Raw genomic sequence first — 22,376 nt, forward strand, 5'->3', positions numbered from 1 at the left:
AACAATAACTATTTGAGGACCAAGACTCCCTTGAGCACAAATACTTGTGCTTATAGCTGACAATAAAAGGCTCCAGGTCTGAAGTCTTTCATAATTTGAGTGAGAAATTACCGTCCTCAAAAACTTCGTTACTCCAGAGAGGGAGCCGCTTCTCATATGTTTTATACATGTATTATCAACAGCCTGAATCGCTCGCAAGTAAGTTTTTAGGCCAACAACTATTTTGAGGTAATTACCAATGGTTTCCAGTGCTTTTAATGTATCAATGTTCCCGTTGCATATTGTGAACTCTCTCTCTTTTTTTCGACGAGGAAGATATCATCCTAGCATCCTATTCTGTGAATGGTCATTACAAGAGGTTTTCATACACGACGTCCTGGTTAAGATAAGTCTTCACTGCTTCATATAGAAACGTGTAGTGCGCCTGTACAAAAAACAACAAAAAAACAATGACAATGAAAAGATGACAGTAAGTAAGATTGATATTGGATATTTGACATTCACTCTGTTTTTGTACAGCGAATATTAGTATTGCTTTCTATATTAACGGATATTAGACATTCCCGAAGGTTTGTACAGTGAGGCACCCCTGGGGCCTTATTCATGAAGCCTTCTTAGGCCTTTAGTAAGCACTTACGTGCTACTAGTTCGTTCTTAGCGAGTTGCGTCATATCCACGAAGTACTCGTAACTTCAATCGAGTGCGTAAGTCCTTACTAGTTTAGTAAGTAACGCGGTAGTAAACCGGTAAGAATGCTTCATGAATAACACATAAGGGTTTACTAAAGTCTTACTAAAGTCTTAAGAACCACTTAAGTGACCAATTTACGAGGGCTTCGTGAATACGGCCCCTTGATGTCTAGTTGTTATTCTTATACTTACCAGTGACAATACTAATCTAGGGCAAGTTGCTCTGGTCGTCTTCACTGTCTGGAAAACATCCACCACCTTTTCATCCTCCAGTTTCTCCATAATGTTTAAAAGAGCACAGAATGTACCACTTGCGCCCTCACCGTCACTGAAAACATACCGCAAAACAATCATAACCGGTAAATTTAGCAGTAATACAATTTCTTTTACATGCGGGGGGGGGGGGGGCGCACACAATAATACTCAATAATGTTCAAGTAAACTATGTTTTTTTTTTTAAGGCAGTGGACACTATTGGTAATTACTCAAAGTAATTATTGGCATAAAACCTTACTTGGAAACGAGTGATGGGGAGAGACTGATAGTATAAAACATTGTGAGAAACAGCTCCCTCTGAAGTGACCTAGTTTTGGAGAAAGAAGTAATTTTCCACGAATTTGATTTCGAGACCTCAAGTTTAGAACTTGAGGTCTCGAAATCAAGCATCTGAAATCGCACAACTTCGTGTGACAAGGGTGTTCTTTTCCTTCATAGTTATCCCGCAACTCCGACGACCAATCGAGCTCAAATTTTCACAGGTTGGTTATTTTATGCATATGTTGAGATACAGCAAGTGAGAAGACTGCTCTTTGACAATTACCAATAGTGTACACTGTCTTTAAAGAATTGGGTGTGACATAATTATTTACCACAATAAAATTGAGGCCACACACATCGGGTCGGTTCATACGGGACCCTTTAGCATTTGTGTAGTATGGTGCCCAATATAGGAGCTCACAGTTTCGTTTGTTTACACAAACGTTATAGTGTTATAGTAATGTGTCCACCATATCTCAAAATGGCTCATTAGACACAGGTAATGAAAGTAAGAGGACATATTTTTTATATAATTTTATATATTTTTGTTCCTTTATTCCAAAGATCAAAAGAAATATACAACTATACATTGACGCTGAAACCTTGGACCTTCCTTAATAAGTGCTTTTAAAGAGTTATTTTGTTAAAGGGAGAGAATCCTTGAACAAAATCTTTGTACCACAACTTTCCGAACTGATCATTTATATTTGTGAGGCCCACATTGCGGATCAAAGTTTGTTCAATTGTAGTAAAAGGTCCTGCAGATCCCTGCCATGACAAGCCAGACTTGTTTTTTTTTTTTTTTGGACTAGTTCTCTTACATGCACTGCACAGCTACTCGATGTTTTCCATGTTCTTGCTTCCATTTCTTCACTGCTTTTACTAGCTTCAAGACAGATTTACAAGACGATGGTAAACCTTTATTGGGCCAGTCCAGGAGCTGTAGTTGGCATATCAAACGCGGCTTCTGTTGAAAGTTAATGTATGGAAATTGGCATTTTGACTTCATAGCAGGTTTTAATGTTAGTAGAATGGACGAGAAAAGTGTTGATTCGTGACAAGATTGACGAGCCGAAGGCGTGTGCATTGTATAGTCACGATTCTACACTTTATGAGTCTGTTTCCCCCAAACTTTGTACTTTGTCAAACGACGTTTGGTCACATTTTCTATTTCGAAAAAAGTATAAGCATATTTTAGTTTGTATCGTGCTTGCACTATTATATCTTCGTGGCATTATATTATCGTGACATTGTGTTACTCATTTCTTAAAAACTCAGCTAGTCAAATTTAAAGGTAAGCTTTCAACTATAACATTATCTTCAAACGGTGTAACAAAAAGTACCAAAATCCTTCAAATGAAGGGGTGAATTTAAAAAGGATTGTATTACCTGCTTGCCACACGTTACCAATGTCATGTATTGCACAATTATGTTGTCATCAATCCGTTCGGTATAGTGCAGTTTAATCATGAAACTACCACTTTTTATGGGTGATTGTTCCTCGGGCCAGTATTGTCCACATGACTGAAACAATAAAAATACATTCCAAATAAAACAAAACAACAATACAACCTCCACCCCTAAAAAATATGTTAATAGATATACATAAACATAAAAAAAAGACAAATAAAAATTTATAATAATCAGCATCATCGTTAGAATAATAAAATTAATACAGCATAAAAATACAAAAATAAAACCAGTACGTACGGGGTGTTCTTTCTTCTTTAGTTTTAAAATCGCGTGCTATCAACCTCTTCGGAGGATTACATATACTAGTCTTAAGATCCTTTCGATGACTTGTATTAATGTACAACTTATAAGAAGTGTGTCTTATCTATAATATGGGATAGAATACTCATTTATTGCAACCCCATAGATGTGCAACTTAGCAGTTGAACACATTACTGTACAGATCAACCGTAAAGACACTGGACACCTTTGGTAACATTGTCAAAGACCAGTCTTCTTCGTGTATCGATCAACATAATATGCAAATAATCTCGAATTCAATTCAAACATTTCAGTGAGAAATAACTTCTTTCTCAAAAACTACGTTACTTCAGAGGGAGCCGTTTCTCACAATGTTGTATACTATCAACAGCTCTCCATTGCTCGTTAAAGTTGGTATTCTAACAATTATTTTGAGTAATTACCAATAGTGTCCAGTGCCTTTAACGATGAAGGGATCATCCACCTCCGTCAGGAGTTCTTTAGAATAGAAAACTACTTTTACAAAAAAAATAACTAATATAAGCCTCCATCAGAGAAATACTTACGTGGTTCGTGTCATGTTTAGGGTTCAGCATAACAATGCAACTCACACTGTAGTCATTGACCATCCTCCACATATCATTGACAGTATGAGGCAAAGGCATTTGGGTAACTATATACACCCCCTTACAGCTAGGACTCTGTAAAAATTAAGAATACAGCTATGATGTACAACATGCCAAGACGGTAAGTATAGGGCCGAAGATAACTATGACAAGACTTATTGTCAATTTGTAAATGTTTCCCTAAACACCACAACTGAAGTAAGTTGGAAAAACACTATTGTGTAGAACCATGCCACGGCTAATTAGGCTTTATCGAATGCTGAACAATTATTTAATCTGGAAAGCGTCAATTAAACAAGGGTGATCTTTATTGTGTACCAATGGCTACAGAATGTTTAAGTCATGCATGCCGAGAGCATTTCCCAAATTTCCTAGTAGGTTATAGTCTTCCCCTAGCCAGCAAAAACAGTTAGAGGAAAATAATTGCCCCCTTCTCAAAAGTGTCACCAAACGTAAATATTCTCAAGTGAAATTAAGAGAAATAATGTCCTAAATATTCAGAAGCTTATGATTATTTGCAAATAATTGTGTTCTCTTACGTTTAGGAAACTGGCATTGATGTAATCTGTGCTGCCTTCCCTTCCACCACTCATCAAATGAGGCCTAAATCGATCAACTGTAAAATCACAATTCTTATTAATATTTTAATACTGGGGTTACATATCTATATATGAAAAATACATCAAAGGATATCAACCCAAAGCAAACAGCAAAACAGCAAAAAGAAAGAAAAACAGCAACGGCCATATCAACAATTAATACTTCATAATGTGAAAACAAGAGAAAAATTCGATATGTTAAAACAACAAATCGTGTACACCAAAGTATAAGTGTTATTAAAAAGGTTGAATGTGAATTTGGTTGTGCGTGTCTGTGAGTGGCGTCAACAGGGGGGGGGGGGTATTGAGGCAGGCTGCAACCCCCAACCACTGCTCAGACCGTTTGCAACCATCTTCCCCGAGTTAGATTGAAAGAAAATGGAACAACATTATTGATTCGATATATACACTATTAATCAATCAAGTTAAGGTCTAGTTGCCCCCCCCCCTCCCCAAGAAAAGAAAGTAAACAATAAATTTATGAATTAAACTTTCCCTAACAATCAATAAATGGAACCACTTACCAGGTATTTGATCTGGGTACCTATTCTTATGAGCATTTTCTTGCGTCTGACCCGCCTGGCAATCACCACGGTTGACCGGTTTAGTCACTAAATTGAGTTTCTGCCAAAGTAAAAGGTTTTTACACCACCCAAATTAATGTTAAAAAAACTAACGGCGAAAAGTAAATTTGAAAGGTACAAAGAAAACTAGTGCCTGAATTACTAGGGTGAACTTCCACCATACTTTGAAACTAAAATAATGTTTAGGCCTAACCTGACCTTCTTCAAAATTCATGTTATAAGTGTTTAACTCAAATGTTTTGTTAACTATCATTTTTTTAAGACACTGCACACCTTTGGTAATTGTCAAAGACCAGTCTTCTTACTTGGTGTGGTGTATCTCAACATATGCACAGAATAAATAACAAACCTGTGAAAATTTGAACTCAATAGGTCGTCGAAGTTGCGAGATCAAGAAAAACACCATCGTCACAGGAAGTGGTGCGCTTTCATATGCTTGATAGTGAGGTCTCGAAATCAAATTCAAATGTTTTAAAGGAAAATTCCCTTTTTATCGAAAACTGCATTACTTCAGAGGGAGCCGTTTCTTAGATTGTTTTACACAATCAACATCTCTCCATTGCTTGCTACCAAGTAAGTCTTTATGGGAACAATTATTTTTAGTAATTACCAATAGTGTCCAGTGCCTTTAAAGATGCGTTAATTTAATCAATATACAAAATAATAGAAACATAACAGCACAGCTCACACCCAAAAGTAATATTTGGTTTTCAATTGTTTCAACACAGTTTATGGAATATTAAAGTATGTAACTATTACTATAATATAACCCTGGCAATCCCTGCACACTGACAAGTTTACCAACTGCATTGTGGGTGACTATTATAGTATGCCTATTAACAATTTCCTATTAGTCAGCCATGTTTGCCAACTTATGTGTAACTGCAGAACTCGATGAGTAGTGCTTTGACGCCACATTATTTACCGTGTTTAATTCTTAAAAGTGATCTAATACTTTGTTTAGTACAACTCTACAATACTGCCCAGCCCCGACGGGGAATGCGGGAACTTGTATTATTATTTCAATATAACAATAACATCGAAAACTTATATAGTGAACGTATCTACCAACAAGGTACTCAAGGCGCCGGGTACACACAAACTTTCAGAAAGATAGGTTATTGCAGAGATGAATTCTGAGATCCAATTAGTTAGCACCTTACAAGGGTTTACAAGGTGCCGGTGACTACAGCAGCCACCGGTCATTTTAAGCCTCTGGCGGTATACAGGTCTACAGACTAAAGACCGAACAGTGGGTCATCGGAGGGTTTTAAATAAACAACCAGAAAATAAACACAAAGTCCTCACCTCTAACTGTTGCTGTAATCCAGACTTTCCTGTTGACGTTGTAACCTTCTTCAGGGAAGCTAGGTTAGCTAAGAAGCTATCTTGCCGTATTGCTGTATCTCCACTTAGGATTGTCTCATGAAGAACATCAAAGAGAAACTCATACTGGACCTAAACATAAAACATACCCATGGTCCAATTTCATAGAGATGCTTAAGCATAAAAAGAAGCTCAGCACAACAAAGTGATGCTTACTAGAATAAGGTTACCAGCCACAATACCATTTCTCATGTACAATTTTGACTGGTGTCCTGCTTATTTCTGCTAAGCAAACAATTATTGATGTCTGTTTTAAGCAGCCTACGAAATTTGGTCCTGCATCCACCCAATCAACCATGAAACAATTTTCTGATACCACTCTCAAGCAACATCCACAATCTAATACGCATCAAAATGACTGTCGGTAAACTTTAAAGTAAAGACAGAGAAGTCAGAGTGAAAAAAGAGCCCCACTCAAAATAAATGCGTAGTGAAATACTTATTGACAAGGTAATTAGTTTGCATGATACAGATTAGTACACGATAGACTTATCTCGATATAAACACCCTTCGAGTGCATGGTGCCCACTTGTGGAATGCCATTGAAAAAGAAATCAAAAGCCAACCGCCAGTGAACCGTTTTAAAGGCAGTGGACACTATTGGCAATTAGTCAAAATAAACATAACCATAAAACCTTTCTTGATTGCAAGTTATGGGGAGAGGTTGATGGTATAAAACATTATGAGAAACAGCTCCCTCTGAAGTGACGTAGTTTTCGAGAAAGAAGTAATTTTCCACGGATCTGATTTCGAGACCTCAAGTTTAGAATTTGAGGTCTCAAAATCAAGCATTAGAGAGCACACAACTTCGTGTGACAAGGGTGTTTTTTCCTTTCATTATTATCTCGCAAATTCGACGACCGATTGAGCTCAAATTTTCACAGGTTTGTTATTTTATGCTTATGTTGAGAAACACCAACTGTCTTTGACAATTATATACAGTGTCCACTGTCTTTAAGGCCCCCTTCAAAAGAGTCATCATCTTTCTTTCAGTATGTAACATCGCTTTCTTTCAATATCTACTGCTTTGCTAGACTTGGTATATCACCAAAAGTTGTTCTTTTTTAGATATACATATACAAAATTGTACATCATTATTTTCATTTTAGATAAGGATTGTTGTTGTTTGTTGGTTGTTTTGTTCCTATTCGTACGTCCTCTGTATGTCCTGTCTCTGTCTGTCCACAGGCTGATTACAACAAGTCTCGGCTAATCAATTCGGCCTCCATAATGCTCCGTTTCTTTGAAGTATAGCCTCTCTAGTAGTACATTCTTCAATGCTGTGTTTTTGACAGTATGGAATGACATGTGAATTGAATTGAATGATACGACTCTATAGAATCACCGCAGTTTGAATCATGTGCAGCCTCTGTTCTCGCATTGCACAAACGAAGTTCCAGACGTCCACTCTGGCCTCTATCTTAGCCTTCTCAAACATTGAGTGCAAGACAATGAACACCCCAGTCCGGCCAATTCCTGCACTGTAAAAAAAATGAGGAATAAACCAATGACTTCAGACTCAGATAAAATTCTTCCTTTTTAGTGCAACCTTATGGTTGATTATAAACACCGGGCGAACCCCTTCTCTTTGCGATAAGTGTGTTATTGTACTGGGGTATTTTACGTGTGTTGTCGTTGTTAAAACAACACACGGGACATACAGCTTTACGTCCCACTCGACGGATGAAGCAAATGTGTTTTGCTTAAGGACACAAGTATCACGACCGGGACTCGAACCCACACTCTGCTGATCAGATACACCAGGGTCCAATTTCATAGCACTGCTTAACGGTAAGCGAACTTTCGTGCTTACTGTAGCAGACACAATTTGCTGAGGTGTAAGCGTATTTTACAAGTTAGCAAGAAAATTAGGCGGCCATCTTGCACGTTCGCCATGGATTTGCATTGTGACGTCATTAATTTTCTTGCAGTAAGCACCGAAATGTTAGCATGCCTTTTCATGCGCTTACGATTTAGCATCGCTATTAAATGGAAATCGCACAGTAAGCACAACCTCGGCCGTTAAGCAGCTCTTTGAAATTGGGCCAATCAGAGCTTTGCCACGACACCCCTTCAGGTGGAGGTTGGTCATTGCAAAGTGATCATGAATTCAGTCATTTTTCTAAAAGGGTAGCGACGAGTTCTTAAACTGGTTTAAAATCGCGATGGCCTTTATCGCACGCCCACGACCCTGCAAGGTTTTGAACGGCAGTTTAAGAACTCGTCGCTACCTTCTTTATTCCCATTCATCAATGCCTTTTTGGTTAAAAAACGTAATAAAGTATGAATGAAACTCTGTATACAGCTTATACATTTTCCGACATCCTTGAACTCTGTACGTGTGCTGCATCTTTATAACTGACAGTTTTCGGACATGCATTCGTGCGCGTAGTGTGCATCTAAACGTACCCGAAAACAACAGGCTATAAACGACCATTTTGGTCATTTCCAACCGTTAAAACACCCCCACGTGACGCGCTCTCCACCAATAGGAATAGTGAAACTCTTTTACACACCTGCAGTGTACAATCATTGGTCCAGCCTTCTTGGGGTTGCACTCTTTGATGAGTTGGATGAAATTAACAAATACACTAGGGTCATCAGGCAAACCCATATCTGGCCATGTACAGAAGTGATATTGACGGACATTTCTTGAACATCGTTCCTGAAATAGAAATCAGCGAGTCACAAAGCATCAATATTTGGTTGAAAACTGAACCATTCACTGTAGCAACTCATTGACTGGCCCATTGAGAAGTCAATACTTCTAAACACAAGGACGCATCGGCATATTAAATTTAATAACAGCTTGAAGTGTAAAGATGTAACTAAAACAATAAGTATTTCAATAAGCCTAATAAATTAACCAAATAGTGGGACTTTGGGAATAATTCATTGATCAAGAAACTACATCAGTAAGTCACAAACCTAGAGAATTCATCCTCACGTCACAATCTTGCCTGGAAATATAGAAAATTAACATTGTAACACAGCCTTACCTGTAACTTAGAAGCAACGAGAAAGTCACGAATGACGTAATGATCGTGTTTCTCTTCCATGTTTCCGTTGACTATGATGTTGCCATAAACTGCCGTCTGATCTGGCCAGTACTTCTCACATTTAATCTGATAAAAAAGAAATATTGTACATAGTTTATTCCTAGTTATTTATTTATTATTCACTTTAACAATATATATTAGTTTGTTTTATATACGTGTTTTTCCCCCCTTTTCCCCTTTCTATGTACTGGGTAACTTCTCATATTGAATTATTAAAAACAATAGAGTTTGGAATAATAATCCTAGTGAATTGAATTGAACACTGAACAATAAAAAGCACTCCAGTCAAATACGCCATGAAGTGCCATCGAGGTTTGTGAGACAAACTTAAAGGCACTGAACACTTTTGGTAGTTACTCAAAAAAATCGTTAGGAAAAAAACTTACTTGGTAACGAGTAACGGAGAGCTGTTGATAGTGTGAGAAACGGCCCCCCTTAGAAGTGTCGTATTTCTTAAGAAAGAGTTAGTTTCTCACTCAAATATTTGTTTTATATCAGATTTTATATTGTGATCTTTGGAAATAAACAAACAAAAATCTTATAAAACCGAACAACTTCAAGCCTGAAGCCTTTGTTAGGTAGCTGAAAGCACACCAATTTGTGCAACAAGGGTGTTTCTTTTCTCTCCTTATTTTCTTGTAACTTCGATGACCAGTTGAGTCAAACTTTTTACAGGTATGCTATTTTGTGCATGTTTGAATACAACAAATGTGAATACTGGGCCCAATTTCATAAAGCTGCTTAAGCACAAAATTTTGCTTAAGCAAAAAATTAATTGCTTATGCTTAGTAAAATCAAATTACCGGCCAAGACTCCACTCAATTGTTATGCTAAGTAAACAACAGCTAAATACTAGTCAGAAGCAATGTATATGGCATGAAATTTTGGCCAGTAACATGTGTAAAATAAGCGAGCTATTTTCGTGCTTAAGCAAATTTTTTGCTTAAGCAGCTCTTTGAAATTGGCCCCTGGTCTTTGACAATTATCATAGGTGTCCAGTGCCTTTTACGACGGGTGTTCTCATAATCATCATGTGTATGATAAAATATTTGTAACCAGATAAAAACAGTGAGGGACATCACACAGCCGACATTCTTATCAAGAAACGTCTCAACATCAAAACAAGTTGTAGAATGAACCCCTTAAAGGCAGCGGACACTGTTGGTATTTACTCAAAATAGTTATTAGCATAAAACCTTACTTGGTAACGAGTAATGGGGAGAGGTTGATAGTATAAAGCATTGTGAGAAACGTCTCCCTCTAAAGTGACGTAGTTTTCGAGAAAGAAGTAACTTCCCAAGAATTTGATTTCGAGACCTCACATTTAGAATTTGAGGTCTCGAAATAACGCATCTGAAAGCACACACCTTCGTGTGACAAGGTTTTTTTTCATTCATCACCATCTCGCATCTTCGACGACCAATTGAGCTCAAATTTTCACAGGCTTGTTATTTCATGCATATGTTGAGATACACCAAGTAAGAAGACTGGTCTTTGACAATTACCAATAGTGTCCAAGGTCTTTAAGCTTGAAATGTTTTTTTAATTGCAGGATTACCAAAAAGCATTCAGTCATCCTTCCTGACATTCCCGACAGTGAATAGAAACACTTTTGGGCTGAACAAAGAAATTATTGACTATAAAGAGTGATTTGAATCTGCAACATCTGTGATGGGTTCAAGTGCTACTGGAGCTATCTAGTCCTTATTATTGGCGGTCTCCATATTTTGTCAAAAACTTTCGGGGTGAAATACTTGAGATTAATTTACCTTGTGCCCCTCCTCTAGGTTAGTGAGCATGACTATAGTGGCTGTATTCTGCTGCCACACCATCCGCCACATGTCATCAATAGAGGCATTGGTTGGACCTAAGAATAATCAAGTTAAATTACTATTCTTGAAATAACCATTGATAGTTTGCGATGGTATAGTATACAATTATTGACTGCTTCGAGTGCCACGGTTAAAACTACGACTCCCGAGGTGATCCCCGGAGTGCCTCTATTTTCCCGAGGCACAGCCGAGGGAAAATGGAACGGTCCGGGGATCACCGAGGTAAGTCCCCCGTTTGCTAACCTCGGTTTCCAAAGTGAGTTTCTTTTCTAACGCAAGAAAAAATATACCAACTTTGCGAACATTAACGAAAACTGAATCGAGATGAACGGTCCTTAGGTTTGAACCGCGCCCTTTTAAGATAAAAACCGCAAAGAACGGAGTTTCCTTACCTTGACACGCAATGTATGCATTCGGCTTATTGAAACCCTGCATAGAAAACAAATTATTGAGAAATAAAAACTCAAGAGAAAGGCACACAAGCATGGGAGTCATGTGGTGGGGGTGACATCATGGAGTATTTAAATTGGGTAATTGTGTCTTATCGAAAGACTTTGACCAATTTGAAATGTTTTTTTTTATTAAACCAATTTACATATTATGTTTGTCCCTTTGGGAAATAATATACAGAATAAGACTATGTATACAAACCAACTAAAGAAAAGTATGTGAAATTTCTCTCTGCAAGTGCATTATATTTGTCATTGCAAGTAGGCCTATGTGTTATTTGACATTTTCGAAAAGACACATTCAGCACATTGTTTGTCTCTTCCTTTTATTCCCCAACAATCTCTACCATTTTAAATTGTTCACTTTGCATGTAACAAGTGCAGTTGCTAATTAAAAACTATTCAAGCCAACAATATAGTAACAAAATTCATACACGATGAATCGTGCAAATTTTACAAAAATAAAAAGTATAAATACCTGATAAAGGCAGTGGACACTATTGGTAATTGTTAAAAATCCAGTCTTCTCACTTGGTGTATCTCAACATGTACATAAAATAACGACCTGTGAAAATTTCAGCTTGATTGGTCGTCGGAGTTGCGAGATAACTACGAAAGAAAAAACACCCTTGTCACACGAAGTTGTGTACTTTCAGATGCTTGATTTCGAGACCTCAAGTTCTAAACTTGAGGTCTCGAAATCAAATTCGTGGAAAATTACTTCTTTCTCGAAAACTACATCACTTCAGAAGGAGCCGTTTCTCACGATGTTTTATACTACGAACCTCTCCCTATTACTAGTTACCAATTAAGGTTTTATGCTAATAATTATTTTGAGTTATTACCAATAGTGTCCACTGCCTTTAAATTTACAGCTAGCGTATAAAGAACTCACGTCCATATAACTTGCGTTGATATAATCTGAAAATGGCTCATCCGGAAGCTGCTCCAGTACAACGCGTGAGTAGTCATCTGTGTTATAAATAATTGAACCAAAACATCTTCGTAGCATTTACATTTTGCTAGATTAAATCAAGATAGTGTACAGGCGGTATCGTTGAAGCAAGGAGCGCCTTCTATGCATCTCGATCTTGCAAACAAATTTGAAGAAATAAAACCACCGTTACATATTTTGAAATTACCGGGGAAATTGGTTTCGTAGTTTTTACCTCCTCCCTTTGTTTACTTTTTTTTAATATAACTATATTCAGAGTTTTTGGAATAATAATTGTGTCTTTACTTGAAGAGAACGTTTTAATCCTATTATAAACTAACCTGTGAAAATTTAATTTCAAAAGGTGGTAGCGTTTTGAAATATCGCCGATAATCCGGAGCGGCTTAGTCTACACAGGAAGAATTTATTCGAAACTCAAATAATAATACAATCTAAGAAACAGTCCCAATAATAACATTTCTCAAATTCAAAATTCAGAAATAATTCTGATATCTTTTCCCATAACCATATCACTCCGAAGTGAAATGATTCTCATTTTGCTTTATATTGAAAGGTGCTGCACTTCATTAACTTTAGGAGTGGTTACTATAAACGTATTCTATAATGTTGAACATTTTGGTTATTGATTCTTTTTATCTCTTTTAATCTAAAAAGAGTGAAAAAGCACTCTTTCAAGAGCCATATGAAGGACAAATCTTTTTCGAGTGGTCTTCCACTCTTTTAGATTGAAGTTTGCATCTTTTTGAGTGATTTTTCACTCTGTCCTTGAGTGAAACCCCTCTAAAAGAGTGAAATAACCAACACTCTTTTTAAAGAGCCATAATATGAGGGACAGCTCGAAATGTTATAAAGAGTGGTGTTTTTCACTCTTTTAAATTTAGAGAGACCGTAGCAAACTTACAGGGAAGGACGTTGACATATCGATTCTTCTCTTTGTTTTGTTCATGTTTGGCCACGGTGATTAAATGAAGAGGACCAACTGGCAAACTCTGATAGAAAAGTTCAAGAAAAATAGAGTTATTGAGGCAAAGCTATCACTAAGTATACGTTTTAAAGCTCATTTAAGCTTTTCATTGTGTACGAAAGAAGGAGCTAAATTGCCAGCGGTTGACAAAATCTTAACTAGGATCATAATGTAAATATCTTTAATACAACCTTTTATTTTGCGATTCAAATCCACGAATAATTGCGCAAATGTATTAAGGCGTACAAGTTTAGCAATGTTTGTGGAATTCGGAAAAGTCTCGACTTTACTTAGGCCTGAAGTGAGAATTACGCAAACGAAAGTTAACGTCAATATGAAAGTCTCGATATCACCTAAATCCACGTAAAAGGTTTTCCTTGTTTGCAAAAATCAAGAACCCAGTGGATAACTAAAATAATTATCAGGTGAGGTTTGTGTCTTGCGAGTCTAAGGTGTCTAAGAAGTAGGGGATGTGACCGTGGATATAGGAGATCCCATGGGAGACTTTTGGGCAATCTATGTGGCAGCATACTTACCATAATAATTGCTCCTTGGAAAGTCTGCTGCCACCTATAGCGTTCAAAAGTCTCTCATTAATTATGTCATTGTCAATTACCTCAAAATCACGTAGGAATCCATTGCCGCCATTGTGTGATTCCGATTTCTTCCCGCTGACATAATCCTCAAACTCAGTAAGAGCAATTCCTTGTGGTTGTAGTTGTTCTTGCTGAATGGCTGGCTGTGGTTTTGTTTCAGTTGGTCTTCTTTCTGGACTGTGTTCAACTGCACTGAATGAAGTTTCTACCTCCTCGTCTAAAATATTATGTTCACGTCTTTTACGGTTTATTATTTACATTATTTTCATTATTAAAGCATTAAAGCTGTGTTCATTTTTGTTTTTACCCATATACACTGATGTGTGTTAGCACTGTATACTCAGTACTTACCCGAAGTTTGTGAAAAAAAAATCACAGGCATATTACTTGGGTGGGATTCGAACCCACGATCTTTGCAATTCTATAGCAGTGTCATACCAACTAGACCACCGAGATTGCTAGAGGCAGTTCGAATCCTATGTTTGGCAGCGAAGACTGCAAACGATTTAATATATAAATAATTATGTTAAATTTGCATCGGGGATACAGAATATTCATTGTAGCTGTAATTGGCAATTTTTAACAGTAAGTGGCATGACAATCAACAAGGGTTTTATATCAGCCGTTGTGACTCGTCATCCGTGTTCTTGTAATTTATACGAAAGTGACAGCAATTTCGGGACTACAGTCTTAAACACACACACAATATTGTTTAGGGTCGAATCGACATGCCAGTCCCTTCGTAAGAACTGTGAAGACATGTATTGGAAAATGGAAATTTAACAGCCAATGGTTTCTTATGTGCGTCAAGAGTAAGTATCCAAAACCACAATAATTGTTTAGCAGAGGAGATCAATGACAATGTTGTGAAATGTGGGTTACAAGTTCGTTTATGGCTACTGATGTTTGTAATATTAACTCTTACCAATGTCTCTACTTGTATGACTGATTTCATCTGGCTTGCTATGATGTGTACCTGTATCCTTTTTCCTGTTCAGAGAGAATATTATGGCTTACTGAGTCGATAAAGAACTAAATAATTTTTATTGATCAAGTAAATACTATTTCAGTAGGTTTGGGGCTCTCCCCAAATCAAGGGGGGGGGGTGGGGGTGGGGAGGGAGGGGAGAGGGAGGAGAAGGGTACAAAGGAACGCCAGATAAAGGGTATGGCTGGGTGGAAAACGAAGAGTTATTATAATCTCCTTGAAAACATCACTTTTGTAGTGCACTTTCGGTCAATCTCACGGAGGGGCCGTAGAATTCAAATAACAAAAACGGTCAAAAGGTGCAAGCTTTATTGAGGTTGAGCAATATTACTTTGATGGTGATTAAGACTGATTTTGCCAATACAAATTAATATGTATTTCCTTTTAACCAGCTCTACTTACTTGGCGTATCTCATCATATGCGTAAAATAACAAACCTGTGAACATTTTTAACTCAATTGGACGTCGAAGTTGCGAGAGAAAAATGGAAGAAAAAACACCTTTGTCGCACAAGTTGTGTGCTTTCAGGTGCTTTGAATTCGAGACCTCAGCTCAATTCAATTTTAGTGAGAAATGACTTCAAAAACTATATGTTACTTCAGCGAGCTGTTTCTCACAAAGTTTTAAACTATCAACAGCTCTCGATTGCTTGCTACCAAGCACGTTTTATGCAAACAATTATTTTGAGTAGTTACCAATAGTGTTCAGTGTCTTTAAGCACCTTACTTTGAAGTGAAATGTCACTCAAAACGCTGTATAACTTCCCCTAATGATGTACAGTCTAGTAAACATGATCAAATACCTACCTCCTGTAAATGATAGCAGTAACTACGCAGCCAATGAGGAAAAGAACCGACGTTGGTATTACAACGGGAACCAGCGGAAAACTACCCTCTGGAACTGCAATGGGTTTCTGGGTAGAGTATCCTTGCACCCACATACCTCCTGGCACTGTCAAAGTTGGTTTGAATCAACCTTTTTTAGTAACTTTATAAAAAATAACTATTTCATTACAATATAGGGTTTCTCGCTCAATTTTGGCAAATGGGCAGCCAATTTAACCACCAAACCATTCTATTTCGCGCTAAATTTGGGTACTTTTTCAAAATGTCCATAGATTTACATTAAACTTACAGGGTTTGAAGATAATGGAAGTGGTAAGCTTCCCTTGAAATATTACTTACTGAGGTGCTGTAGTTTTTGAGAAATGAGTAAAACAATGTCATGAAAATATGTTGGTAAGGATTAAAATAGTTTTCGTCTTATGAGACGAATATATTATATTCATGACATTGTTTTACTCATTTCCCAAAAACTACAGCACCTCAGCACGTAATATTTTCAGGGAAGCTTTTTACTATCATTGTCTTCAAACTTCGAAGTTTAGTGTAAATCTGTGGACATTGTGTTTTTTTGTCCTACACAAGTTACATAGACCCTTCAAAGGTCATTCGATTTCGTTTTGAGCCTGGGCAAAAGTAATGTTGCGTCATTCGACTTATCAAAATAAACATCCAACTTAACATTCAACAAAACAACATTTGAATTCGCAGGGCTTTGCTAGTTCAACCAGTTTTGCTAAATTGAATAATAATGCTTAATTGAACACATTGCTATAGGAATTCGAAATTGAATGCACGAATTCTGAATTTGAAACACAGGAAAAACTCGTTTGGCAAATGTAAATTGGCTGTACAAATAAAACATTTTAGTTAATAGCCAGTTTTTAACTGAAAATTGAGTTGTTCTTGTTGGATCTCTGCACCTAAAATATTTTACAAGAGTCTTGATATAAAAAAACCCTCAGGAAAAGCATATCTTGATTTGCCGAATTATTATTTGTACATTTTAATTACCTTTGATTCTCAGTGGTTCTCCCCACACAACGGAAAACTCCTGTTCATAAAGACATTAAAGAAGTATTGAGGTACTTTGTGAATAATCAATCATACCATGCTGAGCATTATTGGCTCAAAATAGTACAATCAGAAATTTCAGGCTCCCAGCCGTCGATTTCCCAACTCTTCCATACTTATGTATACTCCGCTTTGTCCTTTAGAACTGCAGTTATTATTGACAAAATTTAACTTGAATGTAACTTGCCTTTCGACTGACTTACCTTATCTGATGTCCTGCTGACTGATCCAAGGTATATAGCATACGTAGTATTACTCTTCAAAGCTGGGTTATGGAATCCACCATAAGACTTCCCATCACCCACAGTGAAGGTTTCTGGAAGACTGTTTTTACGCAGTTCTGCTGCTATGTATTCGTTTGTCATTGTTGCATTGGATGATCGAAGGCGCCTGGAATTTGTCTCAGTGGTCACAATGGGCTGCACTCGCCGAACACCAATTTGAACTCCCCTGAGGTCAATAAAAATAATGGGATTCCTTTATTCATGGGATTCCTTTATACATGGAACAGTTTATTGCTCCATGCTTTATATAACAACAAGAAAAGCTTAAAGGCACTGGACACCTTTGGTTTATTGTCAAAGACCAGTATTCTTTGTTGGTGTATTACAACATAATGCATAAAGTAATGCTAACAAATCTGTGAAACTTTGGACTCAATTGGTCGTCGAAGTTGCAATAGAATAATGGAAGAAAAAACACCCTAATTGCAAAAAATGTAGTGTGCTTTCAGATGCGCGTTAACAGTTAATTACTCATTAATTAAACATACTGTGATTAAAATAACAACATATTTGCACGGTTTAGAAAACAAAAAATTCAAAATGGTTTAACTTCAAACGCGGTTTTCTCCAAACATGAAAGTTTGGCGGCAGTAGCTAAATTTGCCCTTCAGTGACGATTTGTTGAAACCACTACTAAGAGTAGGCCTACTAAAGCTATACAGATGTTATTCTTTGGGCGTGTAACTGAGAATACTCACGTTATGTAGGGTGATGATATCGGTAGATGTAATGCGATGGTAACTGATGAGGAGGTTATTGTTAAAGAGGAAGCACTGGTTGGTTTGGCAGGAGCACCCAAATCTGTACAAAATAACAAACAATGGCCAGGCTTGAGCTCCAACACTAAATTATTTTTTATTTATTTTTTTAAATCAATGTAGGGTTCGTTTATCAATCGAGTCGACTTGGTATATTTACACCAAAAATTATACATATGTTTAACAATACGCTTCTGGTCTATATAATAAAACATGATAAATAACAGGCACAAAAAGGGCTCCAGGCCTGAAGTCTTTTAATTTTTGAGTGAGAATAAACAAAACGACCCCTTTCTCTTTCTTCCTTACTTCTCACAATGTTTTATATTATCAACAGCTCTCTATTGCTCCTTACCAGGTAAGCTTAAATAATTATTTTGAGCAATTACCAATACTGGCCAGTGCATTTAATGTATAAACAGCTACTATTGACCAAATTCACATGCGCCATTTTGGTGGTCAATGTCACTGTGCGTTATTTAGTAAAGTGCGCATTTTAAGGCGAAGCAGGCGTTACACGTAAACAACCACCAAAAAGGTGGGCGAGGCACAGTCGCCGCGTGCGCACGTGCAAGGGACAATACCTGTTTCTACTGAGGTGAATACATCCATTTTGGCTTCCTTTCCTGGCCCTGCATCATTCACCCCTGCTAATAGAATCTCGTATTTTGTACATGGTTCTAAGCCGGTGATGTCTTGCTGCATTGTAGGATGTGATATGTTAACTGAAGTGTAAGAATTCTGAGGCTTGAAGCTGACGTTATAAGGCTTTTCTGTCGCTCTGAAAAGAATCTGACGAGTTGGATAAGAGAACTCGATCAGCAATCTTTAGTTCATAATAGGGAAAGACGATTAGTTTGAAAATGCTATTAACATTTATTTTTATTAAGACAAAAAAATGTTGAATTTATTTGCGGAAGTGTCAGAACCTTATTGACATCTTCTTCAAATCAAATCAAATCAATCAACATTTGTTTCCATACAAAAACAATATACAAATACAAACAATAGGACTTTACAAAACTGAAAACTGTATGGAGGCATGGCCCATTAAAGCAAAGCTTGTAGGCTGGGATGCCTTTACAAAACAATGGATACTAATAATAATATCAATATAACACAACAGAAAAATCACGTTAAACAGTTTTTTGTGATCGGGGTTGGTTTTGGATCAGGTGTTCGGTACGTTTTAAAATATCAACTTTACTAAAAAAAAAAATTAATTATTAAACTACACGTTCCTGTTTATGAAAACAAACAAAAACCGAAGGAACAACACAACGAAGTAGCCCGAAACACTATGCCTCGGTTTTTCTTCGTTCAGAAACAGTATGTCTTACCTTGATACCTCTATAGGTTTTACACAAATAGGTTTGGCTTGCAAATATTGAAAGGACGTTAAAAATATCTGTTTGAGGTATGCAAATAAAGAAGTTGCTGTGATTACCCCGGTGTTCCTGGCCGTAGCACCTTGTAAACCCTTTCAAGGTGCTACATAGTTGGGTCTCAGAATTCATAACTTCAATAACCTATCTTTGTGTTAACATGTATATAAGCGCCTTGAGTACCTTGTTGATAGGTAGAGCGCTATATGTACGACTTGGATGTGTTATTATATATTCATAAATACCCAATACAGTTTATCCATTCTGATTGGTCGAAAGGGCATCACGAGGGGTTGTTTGGACGGATGATATAACACCAGTAAAAAGTGTTGAAACATGGGCGTGACACGCGAGCTTGCACCTGTGTTTATAGGACAGTTTCATCATTCCTATTGGTCGAGAGCAACGGCTGGAACAGTTGTGCCACATCACGCGATACGCGCGACGCGCACAGCAATCTCCTTATAAGGAGTTGTTTACCCGAGGGCCTTACCATTTCATAGCTGGAGGGGTGTTGTGTTGAAAGAAATCATTGAACAAAAAGTGTTTTGACAAAAACTGATGATGTTTTTTTACCGAAAAGGTATTTATGAATGGGAATCAAAGTGTGTTGAATCGGTTTTCAACTAGTGGCCTGGTTCTTGGTTCTTGATAGTTTACCTCGACTTCGTCTCGGTAAAGTTATCAGGAACCAGGCCTCGTTGGGATTAAACCACTAGTTGAAAACCTCTTCACCACATATTGATTCCCTTATTATTACCCTGTATCCAGTTATTTGACCATTCCTTTTCCCACAAGGTATCTCACTCCATGCAAACGCTAAACTGTGTCTGCCAATTGAAGTCAAGTTGAAACCAGGCGGTGAAACCGATGCCTCTGACGTAGTAAAACAAAAAAGATGTAAATAAATAGATGGATTGCACATCACGTCATTGGCCGCCATCTTTGATGAGTTGTGCACGCGTGATTCCTATAGACCTTTATTATGGTGCTTCCATTTTGAATCCCTCCCATTGATATCAATGTTACCAAACTGAGGCTGGAAGAAAAAAAAAGTAGTCTGGTTCCTAATTGCAAAATGATTATAAGCATCAATTATTGTTATTCGATACGAGGAACATGACCACGATGAGGACAGCATGATAAAGGTCTATTGGCTGACCTTTGCATTGTTTTACATATAATCAGTTTTGCACTGTTCTATATAAATATTAATTAACAATCGCCGTGTCAATGGTGAAAACAATTTTGCATACCAGATCTGCAAAGAGTTTCTCAATACATGTACTTATATGTTGTTCCTTTTGGTGTGTTTTTTTTGTAACAAGAAGCGTACCTATGATTGTGGCTGTGCAGAAATACGTTCTACGCTTGACTTTATCAAACTGATGCCAAATCTCAGATTCTGTATCTCTTCGGGTATGGCATCCTTCCAAAAACTTTGATATAGTTAGCTGCTTTCCGTGAGCGTCATACTACTATCATTGGAGTTGCCCGTCATGTATTTAATACCACAACACAGCCCAAATCAGTAAGTGCATTTTTATTTTATTTTAATATATAGCATGAGAGACATTCAGACCAACATTGCTGTAATGTGGGCCAGCTAAAATAAAATTCGAACTGCCTTTTGGTATCGGACAATTCCGGTTGCTAGACATCTGCTCTTGCAAGGTTCGTGGGTTCAAGTCCGACCCGATGCCTGTGATTTTGTTTAAACTGAACTCTGGAAAGTGCAAATCACACTTTCTTTATCCTGTGCAAATTTAACATCACTTGATACCTTTATAGAGTGTTGTAAAAGACTGACTCCCATCTTCAGGTTCAGAATATCCCGCTTCGTTCCGCGCAAGAACACGAACATTATAGACGGAGTAGGCGTGTAGATACGGTGCTAAATCCAGTGCCGATAACTCGGTGGCTGTTGTATTGAGTGCAGTTTCGTAAACACCGTTCACCATCTGGCAGTGATCTCGCATGACGAGTTGAAACTGGACTTCATAATCAACAACAGGACATTTGTTTTGAGGGGGTTCCCAGAGCACTCTCCGGCGAACAGCTGGTCCTCCAGAGATGGACAAGTTTCTAACTTTAACTGGAACTGAAGAAAATATTTCATAATAGATTTGTGTTACACGAGGGAGAAATATAAACACAAATATTAATTATATTTTTCCTTATGTGACCTCCACATTTTGACTATCAGTAACATTTCGTTCAATAGTAATAGTGCGTAAAAATCTATTTTTTTAAAATAATTATTGTAATGACTCTGTAATTTGACCTTCGGGTCACGGAGTTTGTCAAAATTCAAATTAAATATCAGATTGATGTTTGGCGTGTTGTGTATTGGTCATTACCATGGCAATCACTGCAGTTTGGCCGGAGTCCAATCATGCCATATGGACAGGAATCTGTGAGAAGAATACACAAATCTAAGTTGAATCACAAAAATGACTAACGTGTTGAAGGATAGGAGGCTATGCATGGAAGAGACTAATTTGAGTAACGTAGGGCAACAACATTCGAGAAAGGCTCAGATAAAGGCCAATAATAATGTTCAGTCGTTGGAGCCACGTGCAGGCGATTTTCAGCCGTCTGCTACGGCCTGAATTTCATCTAACCCGGTGGTTTTTTTTCTTAAAGGAACACGTTGCCTTGGATCGGTCGAGTTGGTCTTTGAAAAGCGTTTGTAACCGCTTTTTATAAAATGCATATGGGTAGAAAGATGTTGTAAAAGTGGAATACAATGATCCACACAAACATGCCTCGAAATTGCGTGGTTTTCCTTTTACCTCGTCGACTAACACGTCGGCCATTTATGGGGGGTCAAAATTTTGACTCCCATAAATGGCCGACCGTGTTAGTTCGCACAGTAGAAGGAAAACCACGCAATTTCGAGGCAAACTTGTGTGGATCATTGTATTCTACTTTTAAAACATCTTTCCAACCATATGCATTATATACAAAACGGTTACAAACGCTTTTGTTTTGACCAACTCGTCCGATCCAAGGCAACGTGTTCCTTTAAGTTTAACACAGCCGAAGCGGTCGCGA

General features: G+C 37.5%; 1 protein-coding gene across 1 annotated transcript; it reads right to left on the reverse strand.

Annotated features, from left to right (window-relative positions):
* Positions 1–257: 257 nt before the first annotated feature.
* LOC139946030 (receptor-type tyrosine-protein phosphatase epsilon-like) lies at positions 258–21,224 on the reverse strand. The gene is made up of 24 exons (XM_071943613.1): positions 21,103–21,224; positions 20,080–20,195; positions 18,519–18,726; positions 17,875–17,977; positions 17,096–17,342; positions 16,833–16,872; positions 15,783–15,927; positions 14,915–14,979; positions 14,010–14,206; positions 13,331–13,418; positions 12,370–12,446; positions 11,418–11,454; positions 10,963–11,060; positions 9,134–9,259; positions 8,651–8,799; positions 7,480–7,615; positions 6,057–6,206; positions 4,689–4,788; positions 4,105–4,181; positions 3,506–3,640; positions 2,616–2,750; positions 2,048–2,193; positions 882–1,017; positions 258–424 (listed from the first exon to the last, which is right to left on the reverse strand). The coding sequence occupies exons 3-24, from the start codon at positions 18,637–18,639 to the stop codon at positions 350–352; spliced, it is 2,583 nt and encodes an 860-aa protein (XP_071799714.1). The 5' UTR covers positions 18,640–18,726; positions 20,080–20,195; positions 21,103–21,224; the 3' UTR covers positions 258–349.
* Positions 21,225–22,376: the final 1,152 nt, after the last annotated feature.

Source organism: Asterias amurensis, chromosome 13 (assembly GCF_032118995.1).
Source record: "Asterias amurensis chromosome 13, ASM3211899v1".
Classification (NCBI taxonomy): Eukaryota; Metazoa; Echinodermata; class Asteroidea; order Forcipulatida; family Asteriidae; genus Asterias; species Asterias amurensis.

Bases quoted from the DNA above. Each gene is read 5' to 3' on its own strand.
- LOC139946030 (XM_071943613.1), bottom strand. From the start codon at position 18,639: ATGCAGCAAGACATCACCGGCTTAGAACCATGTACAAAATACGAGATT. The intron at 2,194-2,615 runs GTAATACAATCC...AACTTTCAACAG, and splicing joins TGGTAACGTGTGGCAAGCAG to AAGCCGCGTTTGATATGCCA. The intron at 1,018-2,047 runs GTAAGAGAACTA...GTATGTTTTCAG, and splicing joins CGAGTAGCTGTGCAGTGCAT to TGACGGTGAGGGCGCAAGTG.